General features: G+C 40.7%; 1 protein-coding gene across 2 annotated transcripts in view; it reads left to right on the forward strand.

The window, feature by feature from the left end:
• The window catches only part of ednraa (endothelin receptor type Aa), a 92,195-nt gene that overhangs the window by 50,816 nt on the left and 25,593 nt on the right, over window positions 1–15,786 (forward strand). The window contains exons 1-2 of one of the 2 annotated variants that reach the window (XM_055646489.1): window positions 76–1,155; window positions 1,911–2,023. In XM_055646489.1, the coding sequence (XP_055502464.1) occupies window positions 682–1,155; window positions 1,911–2,023 (587 nt within the window). In that variant the 5' untranslated portion in view covers window positions 76–681. Of the gene's footprint in view, window positions 1–75; window positions 1,156–1,910; window positions 2,024–15,786 lie in introns of those variants that run through there. The other variant, XM_055646497.1, reaches the window with a different exon arrangement.

The following is a 15,786-nucleotide window of genomic DNA, read 5'->3' on the forward strand; positions in this document are numbered from 1 at the left end:
CTTCAGCTACTTTTAACGTTACCCCACGATTGTGTGTGTGGGGGGTAGGGGAGGATTGGACAAAGGACTAATTGGATGGGAGGGGATATAATGTTCAAGTGGTGTTTTATTGCCGGTGATCAATGCCCCGCTGAGAAGGGAAGCGCTTTGTATCTGTATCAAGCTCGCCGTGTCCCGCCCGGTGTAACTAGAGGCGAGTGAACTGAGCGGAGACTGGCTGCTGCTGTTTGCTGGTCACTGTGATGCTCTGCTCTGTTCTGCTCATTCCTGCCTTCACTCGCCTCCCAGAGCAACGGGTCCTTGCTCAGCCTGGGGGAGGGAGAGACTGGTGCCACTGTCGTCCCACTCTGTCTCTGTCTCTCTCTCTCTCTCATTCTCATCGCTCCGTTTAGAGAAGCTGCAAAGAGCGACGGACCTCACTTCGATCAGACGCCCGCTGTAGCACCGAGCCCTGTCCGGATAAGGAACCGGGAACGGACTGGATCTCTCCCTCTCTAGCCCAGGACAAGGGGCGCTGGGGAAGTGAAGGCGGGGGAGATCTACCACCAGCTTTTCTGCACCGCTCTTTAAGGCAGCATTGAGCTGCCGGCTTGGGGCGATATTAACGCGTGAAATTGGTGCGCTCCGTGCCCTCTCTCCTCTCCACTTCTCCCCGCGAGTTTGCCTCGGATTTCCCTGGGAATGGAGACGACTTTGTGTTGGATTTCGCTTCTCGCTGGGTTGGCGCTGTCGCCCGTGGTCAGCGGGGAATCCCCCAGGTCGGCAAACGAGACCACGGGGAGACTCAATTCTCATTCCCAGCAAATGGAGCGGGTTCTCCCGACCGCAGCCTGGTCCCAGCAGAACGGGCTCTCTCACTGGGACAGCCGGACCACCGAGATCCCGGGCGGGCTACGGGACATCAACACGTCGGCTGCCAATGCCAGCAATTTCCCCTCCTGTCACAAGGCGCTCGACAGTGGCCGCACCTTCAAGTACATCAACGCGGCCATCTCCTGTGTCATCTTCGTGGTCGGGGTGATCGGAAACGCCACTTTGTTAAGGATCATTTACAAGAACAAATGCATGAGGAATGGACCCAATTTGTTGATCGGGAGCCTGGCCCTGGGAGACTTGTTCTACATCACGATTGGCATCCCCATCAACGTCTATAAGGTCCATGTGCTTCACCGTGTAAACCTGCACCCTCTTCCCTTGACTTCAACTTTCCTTGGGTTTCTGCATCCCACTCTCGCCTTCTTCACCTCTCTGCTCGCGTCTCTCCAAACGTTTCGGAGATCACTGATCTTCATCTCCCGTCAGTCTCACCGTTTTTTCCTCTCCTCTGCTATTTTCATTCTCTCCTTTAATAATCTTTCTTCCCATCTTTCTTAATGTCTGCTCCACAGTTTTTTGAATTATATATTACGGTTCACTAACCTGAGCGATTCTGTCGGATTCACCCATCGAGCATTTTACCAGCTTCTAGGCTAGGGTGTGTTTTTATGCATTGCACTTTACTTCATCGAATTGAAATATTATTTTTTTTAAAGTCTAGGGTTCCTGCAAACTTTCAATATTCCACTACGTTTGCAGTGACATCACTTTCTGATGGTCACCACACTTTCTTTTTCAAGGGCAATTTTGCTTACCAGCTTTCGCACTTTTTCTACATTTAAATTGGTGCTTCCCATTCCTCATTGATATGCTTTGCCTTCTCGGTGTCTTCAATGGTTTCCGCACCTCTTAACTTATTCCCTTGTAGCTTCTACTTCCTTTTCATTGGCTGTTAACACGTTTCATTATTCTATTTTTCCTTTGGGGTGAAACAGGATAATTGTTTCATAATTTATTTCTTTTTATCTCATTTGTAGTTATTTGTTCTCTCTGCTTAGCCACGTTAACTGACATTTGCTAAACATCTTTTCCAGCTTCTGGCACAAAATTGGCCTTTTGGGATTGTTATTTGCAAGCTCATGCCTTTCTTACAGAAAGCATCGATGGGAATCACAGTGCTGAACCTTTGTGCTCTGAGTGTGGACAGGTGTGCCTTATTCTTGTTTCTATGTAAAATTTACCAGTTTGTTTTTGTAGCATTTTTGATAATGATCACATGTTCCGACTAGAAATAAGGAACTGCAGATGCTGGTTTACCAAGGAAACTGGAGTACTAAATACTGGAGTATCTTGTCGGGTCAGACAGCATTCCTAAAGAATATGCATGGATGACATTTTATATTGCGACCCTTCTCTAGACTGATGTTTGAATTAGTCTGAAGAAAAGTCCCAACCCAAAACATCACCTATCCATGTTCTCCAGGCATCAGCCTGATCCACTGAGTTATTCCAGCACTTTTCAGTTCTACGAGACCCGACTATGCCAGCCATGCATGTTAGGCAACCTTGAGATGAGAGATATTCTTTTGAAATTCTAAATACAGAAATTTGAAATCCTAGAAACAATCGGGTTATGTGGGATTTGAAATTCAGGAACTTGAAGTTCAAAGCTGTGATGGCTTTTCAGTTCTGTGGTATTTAAGAAAAAACAAGTTATTTATATTTCTTTAATAAAATCAATTGTTAAATTAGTTTAAATGTTTATGCATACTGGTTTATGTTACAGATCAAGGTTAAGTATGAATATGTTTATTTTTTCGATATTATTCCATGCATTCACAATGCTGGCAAGGTATGGGGGGTAGTTCAACAAACTATTCTCTGGGAATATTGATCATTTCGTAACATTTCCATAAATGATATTCACCAATCTTTTACAACATTGAATCACAATGGGGTTACTAAAGCCTAGCACATTGCTGGTGAGATCATTGACAATATATTATAATTATCTGGCTAAAATTATAATTATGTCATTCTGGATCCATTTTTAATGAAGTTTATCATTATGTATATAACCATGTTGTTTGTTACCTGACAATTGATTTGAATCTAGCCTGGGAATTTGTTAGTTTGCTATCTCCTAAATGAAGCCACTTTGAATAGTTTCAAATCATAGAATTCAACTAAAGTTGATATTATTGCATAAAACAGACAATTTCAGCATTGGTTTTCGAAGTTGAGATATAGTGAGGACCATAATTTCACTCTATATCTGACTCCCCCATATCTAAGCGGGGTACCCACTTTGGGGCAAATATTGACATAAACTTCAGTCCCAAAGGCTGAATTTGCAAATATTCCACCACTCAGGAGTAAATTGTAACAGATAGTTTATTGAGTTTGCGCAAGACACCATGTCATTCTCATCATCAGAGTTCAGCGATGAATAGTGCTACAGGAGTATTTTTCTTGTAAACATTTTTCTGAAAATACAATCTCATGTTCCCAGCCATATGTCTATGGTTTGAAATATATTAATTTTTTTAATTTGTCTGATAAAATGAACCACAAAGGCTCAAAATTGATGTTAGAAAACTGAGAAAAGAATACCACTTTTGGGTCTTTACAGTTTCCATTAATCATTCTGTATTTATTATTAAAATATCAATTTTATTGTGTGGACATAAAGGAATAGATAGGGAGAAACACAGAATGTAAAATAAGGATGACAAGAAAATAGTCGTAATCATGGAGACATACTACATAGAAATTAGGGCCTTTGCTGACCATTTTGCCCATTTAATATCATGTGTCAGTATTAGTAAGTAAGTAGGTTTTATTTATATAGCAGGTTTTAAGTCAACTCGCTTTGGCACCAAAGTGCTTTAGATTCAAGAATCAAGATTCAATTTAATTGTCATTTGGACCCCTTGAGGTCCAAACGAAATGCCGTTCTGCAGCCATACATTACAAACAAATAGACCCAAGACACAACATAATTTACATAAACCGCCTTGCATAAAATAGATAATAAGTTTCCATACAAACCATAGAAAAAGGTTAAAAAAATAAAGAAAATGGACAAAACACATTATAGAGTTCAACACAAACGTCCCCCCACAGCAGAATCAAAAATTTCCACTGTGGGAAAAGGCATCAGGAAGTTAAGTTCTCTTCCTCTGTGAAACATCCGAGGTCGGGGCCCATTTGTAGCCTTGCAGCCAGTCCGATCTCTTTCAGGGCCCTCTTGCCGTGAAGATGGAACTCCGGCATCGGGTGAAACATTCCCCATTAGGACCTCGTTTCTTCATTTTCAACTTCAAGAAGCAACTTCAGTTATGGAATCTTCTCAGATTTTTTTTTTACTCTGCCTTTTTACTCAAAAGATGGCAACCATTCAAATGGTAAAATAAAGGTAAAATAAAGTTAAACAAACGTCTAGGTAGGTGAGAATGAAAGCAAGTGTGTCTTGGGTGGGTGGGGGAGAAGAGAGACAGAGAGAGAGAGAGCAGGAATGCAGGGGTCACTTAAAGTTAGAGAAATCAATATTCATACCCATGGGTTGCAAGCTGCCCAAGCATGAGTACTGATTTCTCTAACTTCAAGTACACTTCACCATGTCTCCCCTCATGGCAAAACCTTTCCCCCAAAATGTCAAAACTCTCCATTTGCCTCAAATAGTCCTTTGGTTATTAAAAGCCCCCCAATCAATTCAAAAAATGTTACTGTAAAAAGACACAAGTGCTGGAGTAACTCCACGGGTTGATGTTTCAGGTCGGAACCCTTCTTCACACTGATTATGTCATCCAGATATGCTGCCTGACCTAAGAAGTTACTCCAGCATTTTGTGTGTTTTTTTGTAAACTAGCATCTATAGATCCTTATTTTCCCTTTATTCTAATCTTGGGCTGAGTATTTTCAAACAATTTCTCTGCTCCCCTGGTATCTACACATTTTACGAAAGATCCAGGAGGTGAAACGGCTATTTATTTCCCTTTCCCAACCATAAATCTGTAAAATACCGTACAACACTCACTTTGCCAATTAACTCAGGTGCTGTATTTTCAGCTCTGTATCCAAAAGTTTTGTTTCCAAGCTCCACTTAAAGTTTTCAAGTTGACAAAATAGGGAGGTCAGATAATAAACCAAACCTTGTCTACCACTTGCGATAGATACACACTATCTTTTCGCCAATTTGGAAGTATTTTTGGTGGACTGTTGCAAACAAATATTTTTCATCCCTAATTATCCTTGAGAAGGTACTGATGAGCTGTAGTGGACAGCTGCAGTCTGTGTAGGGCAGAAGTGCCATGATTTTAACAAAGCAGAAATAAAATGATATTGGTACATATTTAAATCAGATAGCTCTGAAGAGAACTTGGAGCTAAAGTTGTTCACATTTGTCTGAGCTCTTGTCCTTTCTTGATGCCTTGAATAACTCTTGAGATTTTGCTGGTGCATTTTGTAGATGTGAACACTGTAACTGGGATACATCAATGGTGGACAGTTGGTGATGTTTAGCGTAGAGAATGGAGTGCTGATCACGAATTTTGTCCAGACTGGTGCTGAGTTTTTTTTAAATTATTATGAGCGATGCGGTCATCTAGTAAAGTGACAGGTCTTCCATCCCACTGACAATTTGTGTTTATTTGAAGGTGGAAAGATTTCATGAATCACAAACTTGCCACAGAATATCCAGCTTATAAACTGCTCATAACTATAAACATGGCAGCTATTGAGTTTATATTTTAGATTTTGATGTGGGCAATTTAAAGGGTGGTTCGATTGAATATCAAGTGGAGGTAATTAGACTGTCTCTTGTTGAAGATAGCCATTGTCTGGGTACTTAAGTGTTGCAAATGTCACTTGCAACCTATCAACTTTATCAGTCCATGCCTGAATAGTGTCCAGATAGCAAAAGGAACAGGAATGGATAAAGAAATTATATAAATGATCCCATAACAACTTATTATATATAAGTTGCTTTTGAGACTTGTGTGATTAGCGATTATGATACGAACTTTGGAAGTTAACTATAGAAGTTAATTTTAAAAATTGGCAGTAGTTATACACACGTTGGACTAGTATATGCATTATCTAATCGTCACTTCAGCTCGTGTTTTGCTTTGACATCAAATTTGGACCAAGGTGATTACTGGCAGCTTTAGCAACAGTAGAAGTAACACAGTTGCCCATAATCCTACAGTTCTATGGTACGGGCAACATTTTATTGTCCATAGCCCAGCAGTATTATAGGAGCATCAGTACCAGATATCCATAGCCCTGTGGTTCAAAAGGAGCAGTAGTGCCTAAGAGCCCTTCTCCTCTTCTCATTCTCCCTTTCCTGCCACATACCAAAGCATTGGTCACCAAAATGCCCAAATCTGGCAGCAACAGGATTAGTCTGGAGTCTTGGAAAACTACAGCTGCAGTACTCCATCAGTACTTCTTAAACTCCAACGTCATCTAAAAATCAAATGGTAAATCAGCGCGACCTACTCTTCTTCCAGTCAGAAACCTACAGGAACTTGATCGTTTTAAATAATTTAAATGGGTGAAATTCTTCCTTTTGCTAAACAGTTTGTGCTTCATTCAGTTTGAATAAAATGTGCTTGCTGGATCATTCAAATCCATTTTGGCAGCGTGGCATCATTTCAGCTTCATGGAGACCTGGGACGACCAAGTGGCAACTCCGCTTGCTTCTGGTTTGTGTGTATGGTGCCTGCACCCTTCAAAATAGAAAAGTCAAGCTAAGAAGTGTACGCAAGGGCTGTGTATAAAATTTCAGCTAGATTAGCAAGTGTAGTGTGCAAACAAGAGCTATTGAGTCCCATTTCATAGTCAAATATTTCTAAGCTTTACCACTGCAGTTTAAGCAGCGAATGCCACTTTTTCTTGCTTGATTTTATTTTAAATGAGATTTTCTCACCACTTTAAATTGACGCTCTATTCCATAGTTCAGCTCAGCTTAGTTTGCATGATCATTATTAATGACTGCTCCTGACTCTGGAGTGTATTGTACATTCCTGGCATCACTTTCTTTTCCTAATAGTTTTGAAGTTAAAGAATTCTAAAAGTAAGAAAAGAACTCGGGTCAAGTTCACAAAATGTAATTAAATTACATGTTATCAACAGTTCCGGCACAGATTCACTCGAGATGTAAACCATCGGTGTCTATTGAATACAAGTTGTGTAGCCAATAATAATAAGACTATTGACTCTTGAAAGCTGCAGTGTATTATTCAGGGCTTGCTTATTAACCTCTGGTGCTGGATCTATAGGGGTTGGAATAGTGTTTCTGTTTTCTAATGAAACCTCCATTATTGAGAGTGCAGGTCACTCCTGCTTGTTTTTTTTTTTAAATAGAGAACTGAAGGCAGCCTCAGCAAAATCAAAGGAAGTGGTTTAAAGTGTTCAAAAGGAAATCCTAGGCTTTAGTCAAAAATACCAGAATCTTGAGAAAGTTTCAAACCACGTATCTTTTTCAAAAAAATTCTGAATCCTCAGGAAGATGACTTTGCAAAAAATATAATTTGCCTAATTTCTTCATTGATTTGTCTGAGGCAAATCCATAATTTTACTGAAAATTTCTCCACTGAATAAATTTGCAATGTGAATCTTTATACCTCAAAAGTTGTCATTTTTTAAAAAATATGCATTTTTCCCAAGGAAGGGACTAATGATGAAAATTATGCACTTATGGAGTATCTGATTATCTGTAATTATCTGGAAATATTTGTTTGCAATTCCAGGTTCAGATAATGAGAAAATGGATCAGTGGCTGATGTTAAATAAGCCCTGCTGTTTTGACCTGATCACCCTGCAATGAGGGTCTCATAAATTGCAGAGGCGGGTACCCAGTCCTGTAGAGACACTACACAGTTGTCTGCCCAGAAGCGATTTATGATCTTTAAGCTCTGAGATTGGAACAAGCAGGAAAGATCAACCTAAATGTAAAAATAGGGTTGTTTTATTGGTTATCCCAAGGACAATAGACACAGGCAGAGGTCAATTGCCATTCCTGTCTTCAGTTTCAGAACCCAAAGGAGATCCTGTCCAAGCCAGAGCCTATTGTCAATACATCAGTGATGTTACAGTAGTAATGTAGGAGAATCCCCCAAGCAAGCTCATCTTATATCCACCACCTGGTCTGTCAGAGCAGTTTTAATTCACAATACACTGGATATGGTCCCACTGTTGTTGCTGTGTAAATGGAAATAGACATAGGAAGTAATGGGACCTCCTTCTATGGAATGCTCGGTGACATTAGCAATGCAGTGGAAAGCAAAAAACATCTGGTTTCTGTCACTCAGTAGTTCATGTAACCTGCCTGCTCCATAAATTCATTCCAGGGCTGTGGAATTTCAATTTTGACCTCTTTCCTTGGAATTAAGTAAAACAAATTGTGATAGGACACCATAGAGAGTGCGTGCTCTTCAACCTCTGCGACGTTTGTTCTCACAGCAATAGCGTTGCTTTTTATTGCTTATCAGCACATGCTGAGGTGATTTTGAACATCTGTACCTTGTGTTAATAATGACTCGGTGAAGGATTCTGTGTCTACCACCTTAATTATTTAATTTATTATCAGATTAAAAATGTATTCCAATGGATATTCTTTCACGAGTTTGCTCGTTTTCCCAGGCTCTACATGTATTTCCTCCAAGTGCTCCGATTTACTCCCATATCATAAAATCATGTTGGTTGCTGGGTTAAATGGATACTGTAAATTGATCCGAATAGTGTCTATGTAGAGATGATTTGATTATGGGGAGAAAATTAATGGAGAATATAATTACTCTGAGATCCAAAAAAGAATATGTATTCAAAGTCAGTGTAGCATTTCAAACGAAAGAGAAGCTTATTTTCAAAGATGTAATGACATCTGATGACATGACACCCATTGATATCCGTTCCTACTATTAAGACCCGTACAGACCCATTTGAAAGTTAGTAGAGCTATTGCCTCCCAGCTCCAAGGATTGAAGTTCAATCATGGCCTCTGGTGCTGTCTTTTGCTCGTTCTCCCTGGCTATCCAAGTGCTCCAATTTCTTTCAATGTTATACAATCATGTCGGTTGGTAGGATAATTGGACACTGTAAATTGATCTGAGTAGCATCTGGGGGAGTTGATGAGAATGTGGGGAGAAAACTAATGGAGAATATGATTAGTCTGAGGCTCAGCAAATACTTTTTATTCATTCATGGGACTTGGGCTTTGTAGCTCTCGCCTACATTTACCTGCTCATTTCTAATTGTCCTTGAGAAGGTGAACCCCTGAAAAGCACCTGGACCTGATGGTATACCCGGTCGTTTTCTAAAAACCTGTGCGGACCAACTGGCGGGAGTTTTTACGGACATTTTCAACCTCTCACTTCTGAGGTCTGAGGTCCCCACCTGCTTTAAAAGGGCATCAATTATACCAGTGCCCAAGAAGAGTAAGGTGACGTGCCTCAATGACTATCGACCAGTGGCACTAACGCCGGTGGTGATGAAGTGCTTTGAGAGGCTGATCATGGTGCAAATCAACCCCGACCTCGACAAAAACCTGGACCCACTGCAGTTCGCTTACCGCCACAACAGATCAACGGTGGATGCGATCTCGCTGGCCCTCCACTCCGCACTGGACCACTTGGACAACAAAAACTCATATGTCAGGCTGTTATTCATCGATTACAGCTCCACATTCAACACAATCATCCCCTCCAAACTGGTTACCAAACTCGCAGAACTGGGTCTCTGCGCATCCCTCTGCAACTGGATCCTCGACTTCCTCGTCCACAGACCACAGTCTGTTCGTATTGGTGGAAATGTGTCAGCCTCGATAACAATCAGCATGGGAGCACCTCAAGGCTGCGTGCTCAGCCCCCTGCTGTACTCACTCTATACCCATGGCTGCGTAGCCAACCACAGTGCGAACTCCATCATCAAGTTCGCTGACGACACCACTGTTGTGGGGCGTATCACTGATGGGGATGAGTCAGAATATAGAAGGGAGATCGAGCAACTGTCCATATGGTGCCAGCGCAATAACCTGGCCCTCAACACCAGCAAAACCAAGGAACTGATTGTGAACTTTGGAAGGAGTAGGAGGGGGACCCACAGCCCCATTTATATCAATGGGTCGATGGTTGAAAGGGTCAAGAACTTCAAATTCCTGGGCGTGCACATCTCTGAAGATCTTTCCTGGTCCGAGAACATTAACGCAATTATCAAAAAAGCTCATCAGCGCCTCTACTTCCTGAGAAAATTACGGAGAGTCGGTTTGTCAAGGAAGACTCTCTCTAACTTCTACAGGTGCACAGTAGAGAGCATGCTGACCGGTTGCATCGTGGCTTGGTTCGGCAATTTGAGCGCCCTGGAGAGGAAAAGACTACAAAAAGTAGTAAACACTGCCCAGTCCATCATCGGCTCTGACCTTCCTTCCATCAAGGGGATTTATCGCATTTTCTGCCTCAAAAAGGCTGGCAGTATCATCAAAGACCCACAGCATCCTGGCCACACACTCATCTCCCTGCTACCTTCAGGTAGAAGGTACAGGAGCCTGAAGACTGCAACAACCAGGTTCAGGAATAGCTACTTCCCCACAGCCATCATGCTATTAAACCTGGCTCGGACAAAACTCTGATTATTAATAACCACTTTCTGCTATTTGCACTTTACCAGTTTATTTATTCATGTGTGTATATATTTATGTGTGTATCATGGTATATGGACACATTTATCTGTTTTGTAGTAAATGCCTACTAATTTCTGTGTGCTTAAGCAAAGCAAGAATGTCATTGTCCTATACAGGGACACATGACAATAAACTCACTTGAACTTGAAGGTGGAAGTGAACTGCCTTCCTGAACCACTGCAGCCCTCGAGGTGCAGTTATACCCCCAAGGCTGTAAGAGAGAGAGTTGCAGGATTTTGACTCGGTTGTAGTGAAGGAATGACATTATATTTCTAAGTCAGGATGGTGTGTGGATTGAAGGTGGTTTTGCTGCTCTGGTCCTCGGTGGTGGAGCTCATGGGTATTTAAGGTGCTGTCTAAGGAATTGTGGTGAGTTGTTGCAGTGCATCTTGTAGTTGGCACATCTGCTGCCACTGCTGATGGTGGAGTGAGTGAATGGTTATGGATGGGTGTCTGTCAAGTGGGCTGCTCTGTCCTGCACAATGTCAAATTTCTTGAGTGCTGTTGACTTTGCACTCATCCAGACAGGTGAAGAGTTTTCCACCACATTCCTGACTCAGTTCTTTCCACATCATATGGGAATATGGAAACATATGATGCATTTTGGTAGAACTAATGAAGTTACACAATCAATGAAAGGATCTTGGGAAGTGCTATATACTGAATGCCCAGAGATCTCTGAAGGCAGCAGCACAAGCAAATGGGGTAGTTCAGATGAAATGAAATACCAGTCTTTATTTGCCTGCACATAGAATATGTGGAAATCTATATTACTAAAAGTCTGATCTTGACCTCTTTTGGCTCGCTGTGCTGTGATTTCTGAGAGAATGCTGCCACCTACGGCCCTCATTTTTGGCCATCTCGCTCCGAACCACTCTCAGCCTTGCGGGTCCGGAGGATTTTTCCCATTGATGACAAATCAGACAGATATTAATGGGTTTTTTTAATTGCCATTCTCTCTGCTGCCCCCGCTGGCAGGAGGGGGAGGTATTGCAGAGGGGGGGGGGGGGGGGGGGGGTTGGGTTAAAATAAAAATGCACTGCAAATGGTTGTTAGGGTTGAAGTAGAAATGCACTGCAAATGGTTGTTTGGGTGGAAGTAAAAATGCACTGCAAATGGTTGTTTTTGGGTTGATGTAAAATGCTCTAAATGGTTGTTTGAGTTGCAGTAAAATGGTCTGGAAGCAAAAATGGTTGTTAGTTGTTTTAAAGTAAAAATGCACTGCAAATGGTTGTTGTTTGGGTTGAAGTAAAAATGCACTGCAAATGGTTGTTTGGGTTGAAGTAAAAATGCACTGCAAATGGTTGTTTGGGTTGAAGTAAAAATGCACTGCAAATGGTTGTTTGGGTTGAAGTAAAAATGCACTGCAAATGGTTGTTTGGGTTGAAGTAAAAATGCACTGCAAATGGTTGTTTGGGGGGTTTTGGGGAAGTAAAAATGCACTGCAAATGGTTGTTTGGGTTGAAGTAAAAATCCACTGCAAATGGTTGTTTGGGGAGTTTTTGGGTTGAAGTAAAAAATGCACTGCAAATGGTTGGTTGTTTTTGGGTTGAAGTAAAATTGCACTGCAAATGGTTGTTTGGGTTGAAGTAAAAATGCACTGCAAATGGTTGTTTGGGTTGAAGTAAAAATGCACTGCAAAATGGTTGTTTGGGTTGAAGTAAAAATGCACTGCTAATGGTTGTTTGGGTTGAAGTAAAAATGCACTGCAAATGGTTGTTTGGGTTGAAGTGAAAATGCACTGCAAATGGTTGTTTGGGTTGAAGTAAAAATGCACTGCAAATGGTTGTTTGGGTTGAAGTAAAAATGCACTGCAAATGGTTGTTTGGGTTGAAGTAAAAATGCACTGCAAATGGTTGTTTGGGTTGAAGTAAAAATGCACTGCAAATGGTTGTTTGGGTTGAAGTAAAAATGCACTGCAAATGGTTGTTTGGGTTGAAGTAAAAATGCACTGCAAATGGTTGTTTGGGTTGAAGTAAAAATGCACTGCAAATGTTTGTTTGTTTGGGTTGAAGTAAAAATGCACTGCAAATGGTTGTTTGGGTTGAAGTAAAAATGCACTGCAAATGGTTGTTAGGGTTGAAGTAAAAAATGCACTGCAAATGGTTGTTTGGGTTGAAGTAAAAATGCACTGCAAATGGTTGTTTGGGTTGAAGTAAAAATGCACTGCAAATGATTGTTTGGGTTGAAGTAAAAATGCACTACAAATGGTTGTTTGGGTTGAAGTAAAAATGCACTGCAAATGGTTGTTTGGGTTGAAGTAAAATTGCACTGCAAATGGTTGTTTGGGTCGAAGTAAAAATGCACTGCAAATTGTTGTTTGGGTTGAAGTAAAATGCACTGCAAATGGTTGTTTGGGTTGAAGTAAAAATGCACTGCAAATGATTGTTTGGGTTGAAGTAAAAATGCACTACAAATGGTTGTTTGGGTTGAAGTAAAAATGCACTGCAAATGGTTGTTGTTTTTGGGTTGAAGTAAAATTGCACTGCAAATGGTTGTTTGGGTCGAAGTAAAAATGCACTGCAAATGGTTGTTTGGGTTGAAGTAAAAATGCACTGCAAATGGTTGTTTGGGTTGAAGTAAAAATGCACTAAAAAAATGGTTGTTTGTGTTGAAGTAAAAATGCACTGCAAATGGTTGTTTGGGTTGAAGTAAAAATGCACTGCAAATGGTTGTTTGTAAAAATGCACTTTGGGTTGAAGTAAAAATGCACTGCAAATGGTTGTTTGGGTTGAAGTAAAAATGCACTGCAAATGGTTGTTTGGGTTGAAGTAAAAATGCACTGCGAATGGTTGTTTGGGTTGAAGTAAAAATGCACTGCAAATGGTTGTTAGGGTTGAAGTAAAAATGCACTGCGAATGGTTGTTTGGGTTGAAGTAAAATGCACTGCAAATGGTTGTTTGGGTTGAAGTAAAAATGCACTGCAAATGGTTGTTTGGGTTGAAGTAAAAATGCACTGCAAATGGTTGTTTGGGTTGAAGTAAAAATGCACTGCAAATGGTTGTTTGGGTTGAAGTAAAAATGCACTGCAAATGGTTGTTTGGGGGGTTTTTTTGTGTTGAAGTGCAAATGCACTGCAAAATGTTGTTTGGGTTGAAGTAAAAATGCACTGCAAATGGTGTTTGGGTTGAAGTAAAAATGCACTGCAAAATGGTTGGTTGTTGGGGTTGAAGTAAAAATGCACTGCAAATGGTTGTTTGGGTTGAAGTAAAAATGCACTGCAAATGGTTGTTTGGGTTTTTTTGGGTTGAAGTAAAAATGCACTGCAAATGGTTGTTTGGTTGAAGGGGTTTGGGTTGAAGTAACAATGCACTGCAAATTGTTGGTTGGGGGAGTTTTGGGTTGTTCAACAGGAGATCCATGTAATTTTCCTAAAATGATTTGATAAACCTACTCTTTTTAACGTAGGCTTAGGTAATTTTCTACTGAATGTATAGTGTGGGATCTGAAGAATTTTCATTCAATTTCCAGGCTGTTCTGCTGCAAAATGTCCTGCAAGCATCTGTTGAAACAAACAAATGGCTGACGAATTATGTTCAGTTGAACCGAGAGAAAAATAACTTTGAGGTGGCATTGTCATGATGGAAAGATTCTTTGGCAAACATTTTTTAACCCAAGAATGAGTTGAACCAGAAAAGTACGGATAATTTCCTCATGATGGTATCTCACGCATGTGTCATGATGGCACATATTGAAGCAATTTACTTCATTGCGTAGTCAATTAATTCCAAATGCGTTAGCACTTCCTAATAAGCAGAGTAAATGTTTGATACAAACATATTGAGCATATGTTCAAGCAAATAAATAATGTTTTGGTGAATGCTTGCAATGATTGCAACAATAATTTAAATTGCTACAGTTTAAATAAGACACTTGGAAAACAATAGTGAATAGAATTTTAAAAAGTGTTACCAATCTTTTAAGATGTCTCTAGTGGTGTAGATAACAGGATCCAAGTGAATTTGGATTTTCTGAAGACTTTTGATGGGGTCCCAGAAAATAATTGGGGCGATATAGTAGTGTAGATTGAGAGTTGGTTTACAGATCGAAAATAGAGGGAGGGGGAGGGAATAAACATGCCTTTCATGGAGTGACACAGTGCGACGCATGGAGCACCAAAAAATCACAAACTATGTCAATTGCAAAACCAAAAGTGCTAGAGTAACTCAACGGGTCAGACAGGTTTTGGGTCGGGTCCCCATTTCAGACTGAAATATCACCTAGCCATTCCCTCCACAGATGCTGTCTGACCCACTGAGTTTTTCCAGCATTTTTGTGTTTTGCTCAAGATTCCAATATCTGCAGTTCCTTTTGTCTCCGTCTAAATCAATAGTTTGACTAAGAGGACTAAGTGTAACATTTCCAAGTTTGCTCATGACAAGAAAGTAAGTGAAAAATATATAACGGTGAGGATGGCAAAGAGGCTTCAAAGGAATATCGATGAGTTGAGTGACTAGATTACATCACGGCAGATAGGATGAAAAATTATATAATTAATATAATGGAAACGAAGTGAAGATTCACTAGACGGGTTCTGTGAACGGGACTGTCATAAAAGTAGAGATTGGGTATTCTAGTCCTCTTCTCTGTAATGTTTAGAAGAATGAGAGATGAAATCAATGAAGCATACACAATTATGCTCAGGCACTGTAAGGCAGCAACGCTACGACTATGCCATTGTGACACCTTCAGTGCCTAATATTTCTGAGCCCTCTTTCTTTATCACAACCCTCCTGAGTTTATCCGGATGGTCTTTGTGTTGCAAAGTAGCTGTAGCATATTCAGTATTCTGTTGCTGCGAATGCATGAAGAAAATGGCAGGTAGTGTAAAGGTTGTTCACATTTTCATCTAGTGTTTGGTGCTCCATTCAGCTCATTTAATTCGGGTCTCGCAGCACAGAAGCAGAAGTCAGCGTGCTATGTCTATTAACTGACTGAGAAACAGATCAAAATTTTACGGGGAACTGGGAAACTAGAAAAGTGGATTAATTTTCCTTCCAAAGCCATGCATATTTAATTTGCATTAATACTTAACAAGGACCCCGACAGCCTTTTCAAGTGAGGCAGAGGTTCACTTGCACCTCCTCCAACCTCATCTACTGTATCCGCTGTTCCAGGTGTGGACTCTTCTCTATCAGCAAGACCAAGCGCAGGGTCATTTCATTGAATATCTCAGTCCGCCTAAACTACTTGATCTCTCGGTTGCTAGACACTTTAACTCCCCCTCCCATTCCCACACTGACCTTTCCTCCATTGTCAGAGTGAGGCCCAGCACAAATTTTAGGAAC

Source organism: Leucoraja erinacea, chromosome 1, assembly GCF_028641065.1.
Source record: "Leucoraja erinacea ecotype New England chromosome 1, Leri_hhj_1, whole genome shotgun sequence".
In the NCBI taxonomy this organism is placed as follows: Eukaryota; Metazoa; Chordata; class Chondrichthyes; order Rajiformes; family Rajidae; genus Leucoraja; species Leucoraja erinaceus.